Source organism: Acartia tonsa, chromosome 6 (assembly GCF_053477335.1).
Source record: "Acartia tonsa isolate MP-2025a chromosome 6, ASM5347733v1, whole genome shotgun sequence".
In the NCBI taxonomy this organism is placed as follows: domain Eukaryota; kingdom Metazoa; phylum Arthropoda; class Copepoda; order Calanoida; family Acartiidae; genus Acartia; species Acartia tonsa.
The window spans coordinates 15,495,320-15,511,580 of record NC_137265.1 but is presented as its reverse complement, the minus strand read 5'-3'; the positions used below and the strand labels follow the sequence as shown (position 1 = coordinate 15,511,580).

General features: G+C 32.9%; 2 protein-coding genes across 2 annotated transcripts; both read right to left on the bottom strand.

Moving 5' to 3' along the window:
• Positions 1-2,914: 2,914 nt before the first annotated feature.
• Positions 2,915-11,575, bottom strand: LOC145323282 (uncharacterized). The gene is made up of 6 exons (XM_080165711.1): positions 11,495-11,575; positions 10,702-10,784; positions 7,160-7,241; positions 6,310-6,361; positions 4,231-4,274; positions 2,915-3,515 (listed from the first exon to the last, which is right to left on the bottom strand). Exons 2-6 carry the CDS (start codon positions 10,780-10,782, stop codon positions 3,448-3,450), a joined length of 327 nt encoding a protein of 108 aa, XP_080021837.1. The 5' UTR covers positions 10,783-10,784; positions 11,495-11,575; the 3' UTR covers positions 2,915-3,447.
• A 313-nt stretch (positions 11,576-11,888) lies between these two features.
• LOC145322983 (uncharacterized) lies at positions 11,889-16,261 on the bottom strand. The gene is made up of 7 exons (XM_080165371.1): positions 16,168-16,261; positions 15,012-15,073; positions 14,695-14,740; positions 14,205-14,279; positions 13,833-13,884; positions 12,907-12,975; positions 11,889-11,973 (listed from the first exon to the last, which is right to left on the bottom strand). Exons 1-7 carry the CDS (start codon positions 16,232-16,234, stop codon positions 11,889-11,891), a joined length of 456 nt encoding a protein of 151 aa, XP_080021497.1. The 5' UTR covers positions 16,235-16,261.

Sequence of the window (16,261 nt, the reverse complement as noted above, 5' to 3'; positions counted from 1 at the left end):
ATTATCCATCTCTTTTTTAGGGGTTTTCTTTCCCACTCCTCCTCTCCTTATTTTTATGATGTCATTGAGGGACTTTCTTCGTCTTCTTGTCTTGTCTTTATACTTATTTTATATCTTGTCTTATTTTATTTTATCTTTATCAAAAAATTGGATACCATTATCAAATATTGATTGTCTGGTTCTAAACTAATGATGTCCAAACTTCTCAACAAATAATCTAATCTACAGAAGAGATAATTTTGTTTATCACCATTGGGGTTGTACAATGTACATAAAATTTTCTTTGGTCCCTGATCTTTTGATCTATTTTTTATTTTGTAACTTGTGTATTAAATGATGGAGGTCAGGATCTATAAATATTTGATGAATAATAATAGTAGGTAACAAACAAAAAACAGATCTAATTCAGTTCATGGTAAAATTTCCTAGAAACGATTTGTGTGTGTGTGTGTGTTTTAAATGATTTATTCTTCTTATTAGACAAATCATAAACAAATTAAACATGATAATATTACATATTATAAACATATTTATATATACATGTTAAAACTTAATGTTATAATAATTTATATTGATATCATATTACTTTTTTTAAAAACAATGGAGATCGGACGTTATCTAACAGCTAAAATATTTTGTATTGTCCTTATATCCTAAAACAAAATCTATAAAATTAGTTACTAAACTGTAATTTAATCCGATGGTTCCTAGTAACAATTATCTCCAAAAATATATATACTTCTAGTTGCCAAATAGCTGAACATACATGTCATGTACCTCGTTTAGTTCATTAAGAAGGTCTATTAGTAATCTCGAGTAGCCAAGATCCATTGATGCACAGGGTAAGCATCACTGAAAAAAAAACGTGTAAAATAAGTATCTTCACACATTTATGAGCACTGTGAGATCATCATTGCCTTTTAGTTATCAGCAGAACGTAGGCCATGCACAATGGTTCTCCAATCTTCCTTTGTTTCGGCACGTTTTGAGGCATTGCTGAAAGATGGAATATCCTTAGCTTTCAGTTCACTTAAGAGTTCCCTCCTCCAGGTTGTTTTTGGTCTACCTGGTTTCCTCTTTCCTATGTGGGGGTTCCAAGTCAAGGCTTGATTGGTTATATCATCATGCCCTTTCCTTAGAGTGTGCCCCAACCATCTCCATTTTCTCTGTTTTATTGTCAGTTTAATGTCTGACATATCACTGCGCTCTAGAAGCTCAGCATTTGTGATCTTATTTGGCCAAAAGATCTTGTGGATTCTCCTGAGACAAGCACAAACAATGATCCTAGGAGCTACACCAGAAGAGTCCTACTGTGAGATAACTGAGCATTATTGTGTAATGACTATTCCAGATTATTTGTACCCCATCTTTTGTTGGTTAAAATTTTATGCAAGCATAATCTATATGTTCCATCATTTTGCAGTTGGCAGCCTTTAAAGTTCATAGATTTGAGGAGATAATTGTTTCCAGGAACATTTTACCATGAACTGATCTTTAAATCATTTCAATGGTGCGCCAAATCAGGGTGCGCCGAATTTCAGCCAATCACAGCGCGGCATTTTGTAAAATGCTGTGCTCTCATTGGTGGAAAGTTGGCTCACCCCGATTTGGCACATCATTGAAATGATTTAAAGATCCAGCTCTGAACGAGATCCCGAAAAACAACTATCAATAACTTTAAGGGAGGCAGGTGGGAGGAATAGGTTTTCTGATGATAACAACAATTTTGTTTTTTTATGCTCATTAAAGCATCATGTCTTTCTATTTATAACCAACTGAAGATTGTTTTTAACATGAAACACTGTGTATTGGACTTATCAAATAAAAATAACATGTTTAATTAAACTGTGTTGATCACTCTATGTAATATACCTAACTTGGGAGGTTTGCTTCAATGCTTATACTATTCTAAAATAGTTACAAACCTTCCATGGACCTGCAAGATGCTTATTGTAAAGGAGATCTATATAGGTTTAAATTAAAAACAAAATGTAAAATAAACATTTGGGATTGGATGAGAATTTTTTTCCATAATCTATTTCTCTTAGGAACTAAAAAAGTGCTTTACTTTAAAGTTGAACCATGTTGGACCAGCGGTCAGCGTAATTTTATGCTACAGACAGACTGAAATTCTATTTATTTTATTTAGGGTTACAGCTTAGTGGACGACGGACAGATGGACAAAGTGAGTTATAGAATAGATGCATAAAGTAAAGGCAATCTTCACGAGAACATGTTGTCATTTGTGCTCCCTAGCATTACAGACAGACTAACGTATAGTTTCTAGATTCGTAATCAGCATTTCAAGCCGTCATTTTGATATGCAACATGCCTGTGTTTGAAGGAATTTCAATTTTTGGTTTTATAAGGGGGCGGGCACATTTTATACCCATCATGCGCCCGTTGTTGGATTATAAAACCCCTTTCAAGTTTCACAGGGTTTTATATTGGCCCAGTAACCCTTGCCAATGTCAACTAATGTGAAAATCACAAAAAGCTTGTAAATCGACCCACCCTAGTATACAATGTGCGTTTTTTTTTAAGGCACACGTCATAAAAAGTTGTAGATCTAATATTCTGGGAATAATAATAGTTATTCATCGCATCGTATTATAGACAGGTTTCCGTGGATATTGAAAGGAAAATTTGATATTCGTATGAAATTGTCTGTAATACGATGCTATATATGATTTTAAGCATGGCTGAGAACAGATTCTAATTCAGCGGATATTAATTGGGTTCGAAGCCATATTAGAATCCTAATATTTATTTCAATTTCTAAACACATTTATAATACAATCAAATATCACAGATAATGTTATAATAATTATTTCTCGCATCGTATTATAAACAGCTTTCCGTGGATATAGAATGTACAATTATGAGATTAAAACCACGGCACTGGCTAAAAAAATGGTTTTTATCTTATGATTGTACATTTTTATATTCGTAGAAAGCTGGATATAATAAGATGCTAGACATAGTTTTTTCGTATGGATGAGAACCGGTTTCTATCCACCGGATTCGAATAATTACGATAAAACAATTAACAAACTTAATTAGATAAAACAAGGACGATTAAGCCCAACTGTAGTGAAGCTGATTGAAGTTATAAGTAAAATATACTATTCAATTAGTTAGAGAAAGAAGTTCGAGAAAAAAGAAAATGAAAACAGAAAGGAAAAAGAAAAAAAAGTGACTATTCCAATCCAAAGTTAAGAAGTAGAGTGGCTTTTAATTTTTCTAAATGTATATATATATATATTATGAAGGGTTAGTATAATATTGCCTCCATTGCATTACAGACAGACAGAATGACACACAGACACAAACACTTAAGGAGTAGCTTTGCTACTAAAAAGTACAATAAAAATATATTATGATTTTAACTCTGAACAGTTTGTGGGGAAATTCTATTATCTATACATTGACAAATCCTTTTATGCCTTATAAAAACAGAATAACTATAAAGCATCCAATATGAAGGACATCCGATATTTGCATCCGTGGAAATACTAAAATAGAAATAAGTAATAAAATGTTTATTTAAAAAACTTCGGATCTACTGCAGTTCACGGTAAAATATTGTTGGTAACGAATATAGCCAAAAATCTATGAATTTTAAAGGCTGCTAGCTGCCAAACGGCTGAACGTACAGATCATACCCGCACACCATTTTAAGCGGTATAAGAAGGCCTACAAATAATCTGGAATAGCCAAGAACCAATGATGCACAGGGAAAGCTTTACTAAAGAAAAAAAACGCGTAAAATAGGCCTTTTTCGCGCATTTCTCTGCACTGCGAGATAATTATGCATTATTGATTTATGGCTATTCCAGATTATTTGTAGGCCTTCTTATGCCGCCTAAAACAGTGTGCGGGCATGATCTGTACGTTCAGCTGTTTGGCAGCTAGCAGCCTTTTAAATTCATAATTTTTTGGCAATATTCGTTACAAGCAATATTTTACCGTAAACTGCAGTAGATTCAAAACTTTATTTGAGGTGAATTAAAATAAGCATTTTCTTGTGTTTTACTTTAGGTTAGGTTATATTGAGTACAGAGTTATAGCACCAGAGGTATAGGCGCTGCAATGTTATGACACTCCACAGGTATGGCTTGGCTAAAAACACTACACACCTTACTTTCAATTCATTTTCAAAATAACGGGGAGAGGTTCTATAGCTCGCTGGGCTCTCCGTTGTTAACTGTTGTTGTCAATAAATTAAACCTGAGCTGTTTGATAAACTTGACTGGTCTGTTTCATTAGTTGGCCTAAAAATTATGAAAATAATTAATATGTAAAACAAGGAAGATAACATCCATAAGTAGCGAAGCTCAAAAACTATGGATGGATATCCGGAAAAATTAAATTTATTGCAGTTTCATAAAAAATCATTTAATTAAAAAATCAAGAAACCTTATATGAATTATAACGTGAAAATCTAGGAATTGATCTAGCACCTCAGCAATAATGAAAATTTGTTGGAATATGTAAATTGTGAACTTATTTAATCCTTAAAAATATCAGCCACCTATTTCAAATAGGAGTAAAGAAAATCATGAAAACCTAAAAATCTAGGAATCGAACTATCACCCCAACCAATAAGCAAATCTCGATAAAACTTGATAAAAGTATGCATAATATGAAAGTATTCAATCCCTGAAAATCATAAATACTTAAAAATGTAGGAATTGATCTAGCACCCTAACCAACTGACGAATCTTAATGAAACTTTGAAAATATGAAGACTGTTAACATAATTAATCCCTGAAAAATTCAGCTCTCTATCTTTTATAGGAGCCGAGAAAATCACGTTTCCCGCTTTCTGTCTCAGACGGACGGCATTTCAAATTATAGAGTAGCTTCGCTACTAAAAATTAGCAAAGCACAAATAAATGATGGATTGACTGCAGGACAAAGTGAGATATAGAGCAGATGTTTAGTGATCATAAATACTGAGGTGAAAAGGAAATCTTCAACCGTATATTTCAAACATTAGCCGTGAAAGTCACGTTTTTTCGATAAAGGAGAAAGCCTAAAGTGTCATGTGTGATGTCACAAAAAATACGGCTAAAAAGGAAGGATGAGAGGAGAAGTGGGAAAGGAAACGCCCAAAAAAGAGATGGATTTTTATGACGTCACACTTAACACTTTAAGCTTTCTCCGCTTAAGTATTTCATAAACGGACAGGCGGACTTTTTAAATTCTAGATTAGCTCCGATAAAAACCGTAAAGTTTAAAAAGTACGAGAAATATTGTTATAAAAGAATAATCTTAGTACTTTAAAACTTTTTTTTGGGTTTTCAATAACAAACCCAAAAATAGTAAACAAGGAGGGTAACAGGATGGCATCCATAAAAGCGAAGAGCAACATATTAAATAAACAAAAAGTATTAACATTATCATAAGGCTTGAAAACAGGATGTCTATTATCGGTGTAATCTATAATACAAAGTAGCTTGATGTCTGTCCGTCCGTCCGTCCGTCTAAAGCTTAAGATCTCGGTAACCACTGAACCGATCAGATTCTACTCTTCAGGGAATATAACTACTGGTCCTTTGGTGGTTTTAGGCTTTTTTCTTGGGGGGTGGGACACCCCCAACCCCCCCAAAAACAAAAAATCCCTCCCCCCATTTTTTTGTAGAAGATTTCCTTGGTCCTTTTTTTTGTAGGAGAAATCCTTTTTTTTTACGTATTTCACCTTAACTTTTTTTTTGATCACCTCTTGGAGCAAAGCCCCTAGAGGCGAGGGGCGAAGCCGCTAGTTACTTTATATAGTGATGTTTCTTTTATTATATCATACTTAATCGTCCTATGAATCACCTTAAAATAATGTTTCAGACATACTAACATACATTATATACGGGCCGACCCTAAATGTAAAAAAGCTTCGCTTTCAAAAAAAAGTTTTCTGTAACTTCTAAACTTAATGGTACAAAGATCATTTTACAGAAGTTTCATGATTTTTTATCGTTATATAAGAAAAGTGGCTACGCCCCTAGAGGCCTCATTCTCATATAGATAGATAATCAACAATAGCGGCTAGCCCCTAGAGGCATCTCGGGGCAACTAAGGGAAGGGGGGGGGGGGCTTACAATCCACTTTCCAATTTAACTTTAAAGGAAAAGGAAAAAAAATATTTTTGGGGTAGGGGATATTTTTTTCGAGTGGCGATTTCTCTCGGGAGGGTAAAGTTTCCATTCTCTTCCTTCATTGTAAGGGAGAATCATATCAGTCCAGCGAATATCAGGATCCTATCTACACACGGACAGATAGACACTTTATTACTTTCGTACAAGAATATACCTATGTGTCGCATTGAATCCTTCTTGCTCTTGTGTAAGTCCTTTTAAAAATCCTAAAAATGAAAATAATATTAAAGAAATCTATATTAAGGTTATAACTGATATCCGGTTTGCCGGATATCCGGCCGGATACCGGATATTGAAACTGTCTAGATACCAGATATCCGGCCTTATATCTGGTAATTTGCCGGATAACGGGCCATTTTTAATATCCGGCATTATAAATCAGCCGAATATCCGGTATCCGGTACCCGGCCAAAAAAGTATCCGAACCCCAACCCCTATAATACATATATGAGTTAAGCCTCAAAATTAAAGTTATCCTATTCAGTGACGTCCATGGTTGGGTGGTATAGGGTGTTCAATAACTCCCTTACCCTTACAAATTGGTGGAGGGGGGGGGGGTAGAGTTGTGGTAATACCCCCAAACACTTTCTCTAGGGGGGGGGGGGCATATTGAACATTTTGCAAAAAATTTGGCACCCCCCCCCCCCTAAATCAAAGTGACCCCAGCTGTCTTTTCTGAATAGGAGCCGAGAAAATAACGTTTCGGACGGCCCGACAAAGTGAATTATAGAGTAGCTTCGCCAATAAAATTAAAAATGCTTCCCATTACCTGTTTTGTTATGTTCAGCATAAACAGATTATAACTTTTCCTCGGGGAGGGGGAGGGCCTTTTTTGTTTGGGGACTTTAGTGGTTCATTAAGTTGAGTGTTCAAACGTTTCAACCCCTAATTTTAATCTACAAAAGGGAAAATTTTGTGTATCTGATACATACAGGCAGACACACTCTAGTTACACAGTAACTTGTCTAAATAAATAAAACAGCCACTAAAACGGCTGTTATTACCTTGTAATAATTTTGGCGGCATCGGTTGAGTAATATTACATCTTTCTGCAGTTACCTCCAGCTGCAAGGCTGGTAACAGGCCCTAAATGTTATTAGAATAGCTCTTTTTATATTGTACTGAAGAATATTATAATATTCATATTTTATAACGTTGGTCTTAATAACAAAGTAAAAGCCGATTTTCATACATTTCTAAATCTCTAATGCCTATGGATTCACGGATTCCAGGCTGGGATAGTACACAGCAAACTAATCTCCCCCAAAAGGCTATAAATTTCTGTAGGTATCTAGAGGAAAGCAAACGAATGTCTAGCACCTTTAGGGGGCATCAAACCTTCCTTGTCCTGCCATCCTGAATCCTGGGGCAGGGCTCCACTATCCTTTCTTTACATAAACTAACCTAACCTTTCCTAATATAAGATTAGAAAATAAAATATTTACATGACAAAATTTCATTTTTGGTCAAGATGCAATATCATGGTAAACAGCAAAAAATAATCAAAATCTTTAAAACAAATATTGTTTATTGATACATCTCCTCATCTTCCTAAACTTATAAGGGAAACCAATATGAAAAGAACACACTTTGCGTGTGAGAAAAAAATTGTATTTGGCAAGGTCTAATTCTTCCAATTAAAATTGACACACTACAAAAGGCGCGTCACATAAGAAGTCCCAGAATCAATTTTTAAAAATAAATTAAATATTTTTTTTTTTCTAGTAACCATTGATAAGTTTCACTGTACTGATTTTTAAAATCATGCATTTTTGGGGAGGGGGGGGGGGGGTCAGAGTAAAGTCGGAGTTTTAATCCACCCCCTCCAAACATTTTCCCCCGACTTGAAATGAAACTTAACTCTTTACCCTCCAGAAAAAATTGGATGGAATGATCAATATGAGTAACCTAATTTTTTTGTTTTTATTCTAAAATATATTTTTAAAAAAGGGCATTTTAAGTGTCGCACCCTGTATTTAGCTGCTGTATAGCATATTTCAAACATTCAAAATTTTTAAAAATTATAGAAAAAAATGACAAAACAATAGTATAGATGCATGATTCAAAACAATGAAATGGCAGATACTGAAAACAAGGACGAATTGATGAATTGTTGCGCATTGCAAAGGGTGTTCTTGTGGGAAGAGAGGGGGTTAGGTCGACACTCACTTTCATCAATTTTAGGTTTAAAGTATTTTTTGGGATGGGTTAGGGTATTTTTCAGAAGCCATTCCTCTTTGAAGGTGGGAGGTATCCTCCCGCAAAATAGTTATAACCCTCCATTGACCAATAAGAAGCTTCACTGTATAGTAGAACCATAAAAGTCAAACGATTAGCGAGATCATAAGCTACAGACAGATAGACAGACAGAAAAACCTCTATCTAAAATTACTCAAAAACTCATTTTTTTATATAAACAGCATTAAAGTTTTACAGCGAACTTTTAGAGTATAATATGACTGTCCTATAGAGAAGTTGCACTTCGGAAAACTTTTCGTGAATTTTTTCCTTAATATTTTTGCTGCGTATAATTTACGCATTTCTTGTAGATTTCATTATCATCTTTGTCAGGGATGCAGGGATGGAACAATGAACAATAAATTAATCTTCCCCCCAAAAAATCTAATGTGTGTAGTTGTGTCTTTTGTAGCTGGTAAACCTCCCTCCTTATATTATAATACACTTATTTTACAGGAATCATAAGTCATAAGACAATGCAATGGTCGATAAATTGGTGCACATCCCCAATGATGATATGCGAAATTACCCCTTCTGGCGATTACAATTTAAGTGGTTAAATCATTCGGACAATCAACTTATTAAACAAACCAATAAAATTCAATTATAGTCCTCATAGATATTATAAAACTTTGGGGACTAGAGTAATATGTAGCCTATTGTCCCCTGCCTCCATGTATACTTTACCAGGGACAATCAGTGTCGTGCACAGCGATTCGCCAGTGGTGTGTAAACCATATAGGGGTGTAACAAGGGGAAGGTTTGCCTTCTTAATTTAATTTTCAGGGAGTGTTTTACAACCCCCTACCCCACTCCAATAGGGACAAAGTAATGTTTTCTATATATTAAAACAACCTAATAACATTAAACAAATCTGAATCAGAAAATAAATATTTCAGTTTCCCTGCTGTCCCCGGATTTTGTTCTACTTTACACAGTTTGTCTGAAGTATGTTTTTAGTTATAGTTACTGGTATAAACAATGTTGAAAATAAATTAGAAATTAGATGAAAATGGTTAAGTTACTCACAATTTTAGTAAGACATATAATCATACATCCTACTAATTTAGCATATACACATCCAAATACTGCATAGAATAATAATTAATAAATTTTTTAATGCATTTAGCCCGAAATAAATTAAATTCCACTGAAAATTTGCCAAATTACTCAATATTTAATAAAACAGACAATTATACACTCTACTACTTTGGCAGATAGAAATACAATTACTACAAAGAACAACAGAAAGTTATTTCTCGTATTCATTCGAATCCGGTGGATAGGAACCGGTTCTCATCCATACGAAAAAACTATGTGTAGCATCGTATTATATCCAGCTTTCTACGAATATAAAAATGTACAATCATAAGATTAAAACCAGTTGTTTTAGCCTGTGCCTTCGGCACCTTGGGGCTAAAAAAACTAGTTTTAATCTTATAATTGTACATTCTGTATCCGCAGAAAGCCGTTTATAATCCGATGCAAGAAATAGCTATTATTTATTTTTGTTTGAAAAAATAAAAATCCAATGAAAATTAATTAAAATGTGGTAAAAAAGGTAAATAATATGTTCCTTTAAAAAAAACATCTAGACACTGCTATTTTAAATCAACTAATCACGAACTCATAAATATTCAAAAGTTTTAGAGGCAAGAATTGAAAGAACTTCATAACAAAACTTTGGGTACTTATATAATTTAGTCAATTGTCCCTTACATCCCTGAAGGTAGGGGACAAAAACTAAAAAACAAATGTTCTTCAGTCTAACTGTGATTTATTTTATTTGCATGGTTTTGCAAACAAATTTTTAATTTAAAAATGATTGTGCTAAGGTCAGTTAATATATCTTTATAAGTGCAACTACTCTATAACTCTTACATTTGGATTTTATGTACATATATACTTTAAATTGCATCAATACCTCAATAATTAAATAGTATGTCAGGTCAACCCCCATATCCTTTTTACTTTACTTTCATTATTTAATAAATCCTTTTTCTTATTTGTTATTATGTCTTTTTGTGATTTTAACACTATTCAAAAAAATCTGCTCTAAAAATGTTTAAAAATTGTAAAGATTTGTGATTTTATGCTTTTTGTGTGGGGGGGTCGAGGGTGATGGTAGTGGCCCCACTTAGTAGTAATGACGACCTTTTCATTTGCCACCCAAATACTATTTTAGATTTTTTTTGCTTATTGACTGTTTTTTTTATACCTGCGAAATAATATGTATTATTAAAGCACAACCAATTCTAAAACCTACACTAAGAGATAAATATACCTATTAAAAGATGCTACTTCCTACCTGTAAATACTGGATTGTTGAATTCATCGTCATTTTCAGAATTTCCATTCTACCCAACATGGGGTTACATGCATACAACATTTCTAAAATAATAGTCATAACATATAATGACCAGAAAAAATTAAGTATTATGAATTGAAATCAGAGGGATAACAAGCATGCATTGCATATTCACTGAAAATAACTATAATTTCAATATCTTTGATAAATATGTGCAACTGTGAATTATCAATTGGCAACTATGCTTGTTGTCAGGTAAATAATGGATTAAAATCTAGCCATCATCAAGACATTAATAAAGAGGTTACAAAAAGTTTCTATTGCTAACTTGTCACATGTGAAAAATTTGTTGGTAGAGTAGGGAATGCCTTGGCCAATTACAGCAAATTTAGTACTTCCAGACAAAGGTTGTGCAATTAAAGGATTGGTTGTCTATAAGATGTTTTGTTTAATTCATTTCAAATTTGATTAGCAGATACAATAAAATAAGAAATAATTTGAATTCCGTCTTCCGAAGTATATTCAGTTTATGCGCAGCATGTGTGTGTGCAACTCTTATGAATTGATTTTACATTATTCCTGCAAAATATTTCCTTTCGAAAATCTATATGTGTAACTTTTTTTTCTAAGGTCAAATAGGCCTAATGATAATTAGCGCAACAATGACAATACAGTTGTAATTTTCATTTTTTTCACTAAGGGTGAAGAATATTTAAACTTTCAATGAGCATAAAGTATATTTGTATTAAATCTTATTTCCAAGGAAAACTTTCCAAAATTCTTAAATTTTTACCTGAACATGTATTTGTAGAATTTCCTAGTAACTGACAGACATTATTTATACATGGCGTCTAATTTAATAATACTAAAATATTAAAAAATATAACTGTTAATGATATCTTAGAGGATAGGTGATGGTGCAGAAATGTAATCATACACTTTTAACAGGTTTAGTGATTTTTTAAGGCTTTTAAAAAAATTAATTTGCTCTTTACTTTATAACTTAAACTTACTATAGGCTACGCCCCTATAGACCTCTAGAGACACGTATTTTTTTTTCTTTTTAATCTAAATATGTTGAGATGAGCTGTCTACTAGTTCTAGCATTTGTAGTTCCTTTAAATATGATAACGTTAAGAACAAAAGTTATGCAATTAAGTGGTAAATGTTATTTTTTTTGTCTATTTCTAGTATTGTTCCTTGATTTCTCCTGTATCATTTATTACATCTTTATATGCCTTGGCCATTTGGAAAGAACAGTTTTGAACATTTCTAAACAAAGATTAAAGAACGATATTTTCAAAATTAAGGTTAAAACAGCAAGGATGACAACGTCCATTAAAATTAAAGCTCTTATTCGGTAGGAAAAACGAACATTAACACTTGTAGAGTGTGAGATCTGAAAAAAGCAGAATAATTTTCTTGCTTTCAGGAAGGTGTCGGGTTCGAGTCTGGGTCACACTGCGCCTTATTAGAGACTTTAAAATTGATACCTACTGTTGCTTTGTTAGGCGCGTGACTTTAATATTAAGAGCAAGATAAATGCCTTGGCCCATTAACAGGTACAACTCATTAGTATGCAAAAGTGGGACTTTCAGACCGAGTGCACAGAGTTTCTTAGAGTGCCTTCAGGATCGGGATGGATGGTAGTAATGTGCTAAAACCTAAAATTTAAGATTTTAAATTTGCTGCAGTTTTTTTTGAATTATACCCTTGTTCAAAATAACCTAAAATAATACAAAACAAATAACATGATTTATGTTATGATGAACCCAATAAGTTCAGCGGTTAGCGATATCTTTCAGTTGAAAATACACGAAATTTCCTCTTTATTTATAAAAAGATCAAAATTAATCTCTTAAAATAAATTAGATTTTAATTATAGTTATTCTTCATGAATAACTTAATTAATGATAGTCAAAATATCAAATTAATAAAGGATTAATTTAATTAAGCTTTAAAAAAACATTTGAAAAAATTATGGGTGACTGCGCCCTTAGCACCAAGGATATATTTGAGGACAAAAGAAAATCTAGAGTAGTTGCAATGGACGTCCAAGGGCGGGGGTAAGGATGTTTCCCCCCCCCCCACTGAAATTTTTAAAAATACATAAGATTACCCTTATTCAAACCGTTGAAACCCCTCTTTATGCCCCCCTTAAATTAAAAAGCTTGGACGTCCCTGGTAGCTGCGCCCCTAATTTACCTTCTAAGGCTGAGGTCCTCTACCTCTGAACAATTGTTATCTTGTTGTATTACAAGCACAGCAAGATCTCTGAAACGGCAAAATCATCATCCCAATGGTTAATGATGGTTATATCTAAAGGAAATTGAATGGCGTGCCCAGAAATTTATCAGGGGAGTTTCCACACGCTTATAATTGGAGCGTTTAAGTAAAACTATATTGCAATATACTGTTTTACAGTAAAAATAAAGAAAATCTTCTTAAACATGTCTTCTTTTTTGGCACATAGAAAAATACTGTTATGGAGTGACAGACTAACGGACGGACAAATACTAATCTTAGCTTAAACTAGCTGCTATAAAAATCTTAAACTAGGAAATCAAATTAATTACAGCTCAAATATAATTAAAATAACGAGAGACAAACAAAATAAATGATTGGGTCTAAATGCAATAAAAACATCCATAAAAGCGAAGCTCCAAAACGGTAGGACAAACGAACATTAACATTAGAGTGTCAGAACATCAGAATATAAATGTATAAAAATTCGAAACAAAATTGTAAATAAATTTGTTTGCTTAAATAGAGGATATTATCTAAGGACATATTTACATTTTTAGGACTTGAATATAGAGATGATTAGCTCAAAACAATTTACATTTTTGTCCTAGGAAATAGTGTTCCAAAAATCAGATCAATTGGATAATTATAATGCGTGAAAATTTGTACTTAAACAAATTAAAAATCAACATGCTTAAAATGGACGTACGGACATTCTGGTAACGATTATAGAGTAGCTATGCTTTCTTAATCGTACCTAACTACTACAGGAATCATCATGCAAAGTTTGAAGTCGATAGGACAATTGTAACATGCCTAAAAGAGAAAACCGAACCGACCCTGATTATAAAAAAGCTTCGCTTTTAAAAAGAATATTACATTGTTACCTAAAATATTCTTGATAAATTGGACAGTCTGGTAAATGAATGTTTTCAAAACCTGAAGTAAATTACACAATTGAATACTAGGATATCTTAATACGGAGCATAGTCCTTGGGGGCTTTTCTTAACACTTCTAAGTCTAAAAAATATTTAGGTGCACAGAGTTTTTTTCAGGGGATATATGTATTTATTGTTGAGATGAAGGCCTTCCTTATTTTAAGTTTAAGGGGAAGGGAGGGGGGCCGGGGGGTTGATCAAGTGCTCAACCTCTAAAAAAATAAAAATCTGCGAAATAACATAACAAGGTTGATAACAATAGCAAAATTTAGCTCATAATGTTTTGAGGTATAGTAGGGAGAAAGAAAGGATTGTTCTACCTGGAATTATCTGTCTGAATGAATGTTCCAGAATAAAATTGTTGTTATAGGTAGCACAATATGTTGAACAATCATCTGTAGTACAAGAAAATAATTATTAGTAACAAGATTTCTGGCTGTCTATTTATGACAAATAAATATAACCCTATTAAGATTCTTTATTTTATGAATATTTTTAAAAATTTTATTGTAAAAGATTGGACAACCCAATAAAAGTAGTAAAATATTTTCTCGTATTCATTTGAATCCGGTGGATAGGAACCGGTTCTCATGAATACGAAAAAACTATGTCTAGCATCGTATTATATCCAGTTTTCTACTAATATAGAAATGTACAATCATAAGATTAAAACTAGTTTTAATCTTATAATTGTACATTCTATATCCGCGGAAAGCCGTTTATAATACGATACGAGAAATAACTATTAAGCCAACCAATGTGCGCTAGTTTTTAAAAAACTCTGGGCACCAGTTAAGAACAATTTTTTACCTATCATATTCAAAATTGAATCGCATGTTTTATTTTTTTCCAGATTCTAAAAAAGAAAAATTTGAATAAATATTATATTTAATTGTAAAGAAAAGATTACTATATTATTTATGTAAATATGTATTTTTTAAGTGTTCATTCTCTAATTCTATCTATCTTTCTAACTATACAGTTGTCTTTTTATCCATCTACTATCAAACTGCCCATTCATTCATCCATACATACATTTATAAATTCATCCATTAATCCATCCATTTACACATCCAACCTTTTATTTATCCATCTCTCACACTGTCTACCTATTTATCTATCTATACCTGTATGGAGTTATTACACTTATTGTATACAAAATTGCCCTCGTCAATGCTGCAATCATTATCTAAACATGACATTTCATCATATTAATTACAATTTCTGGAATTTATTTACTTATGTTGTCTGCTGTAAGTCTTCAGAGACGTCCAAGCTTTAAATTTTGATTAGGAAGTGGTAAAATGTAAAATTTTTGTGAGCTCCGTTGGTATTTGGCGTTAACTTCTCATGGGAGGAGCGAGGATTGTTTTTCAGGGGGCTTACAGTAGATTAAACTGACCTTTAGCGTTTCTGGAGTAGAAACTTACAAACAAAATTAATGAACTGTTATCGGGATCAGAAGGATATAACTTGCATGTGACTTTGATAATCGTCTGCAAGCGTCTACCATTTAGTCGATAGATTTCAACTACTCATCATTTCCCTTTTAAACATTCAAAAGGATCGTGCCATATAAGAGGGCTTTTTGGAGGCCATTTGGGAATATACATTGACCTCTTCAAATAGTATTTAAATTTTAAAGAATATATCAAAATTTTGAATTTTCATTGTTGGATCAAATTAATATATCTTTCAAATAATTTTGATGGTTGAATTTTAACAAAACAGTAATTTTGAAAAAGTTTAGGGACATCTAGCGGCAAAATGGTAAACTTTATATTACATAAATAAGTCCCGAAATATACTATTTATACTGTATACCGGGACCTACAAGAAGCTTCAATCTAAAGGAAGACCTTTTGGGTCCAATAGTTAGTTAGAACTATTGGTACAAACAGACAGATAAACAAACATTCTACCTATAAAATGATTATATTCAAGAAAAACCAAGCCCACAACCTTAAATAATCTTTTTTCAAGGCAAAATAATTGGGGTCAATACGGGGAATCCACCCTCTACACAGCTCCTAGAGGCTATAAGAGATACTCCTAGAGACTAGGGGTGATGCTACTAGTAGTTACACAGCTCCTAGAGGCTATGAGAGATACTCCTAGAGACTAGGGGTGATGCTACTAGTAGTTACACAGCTCCTAGAGGCTATGAGAGATACTCCTAGAGACTAGGGGTGATGCTACTAGTAGTTACACAGCTCCTAGAGGCTATGAGAGATACTCCTAGAGACTAGGGGTGATGCTACTAGTAGTTACAAAAAGACCTACCTTCAGTTTTCAAATGAGGAATGCAGATTAATATTAAAGCATAGTTTAACATTAATTTATTAATCATTTTATATTTTAATGCCTAATAGAATCT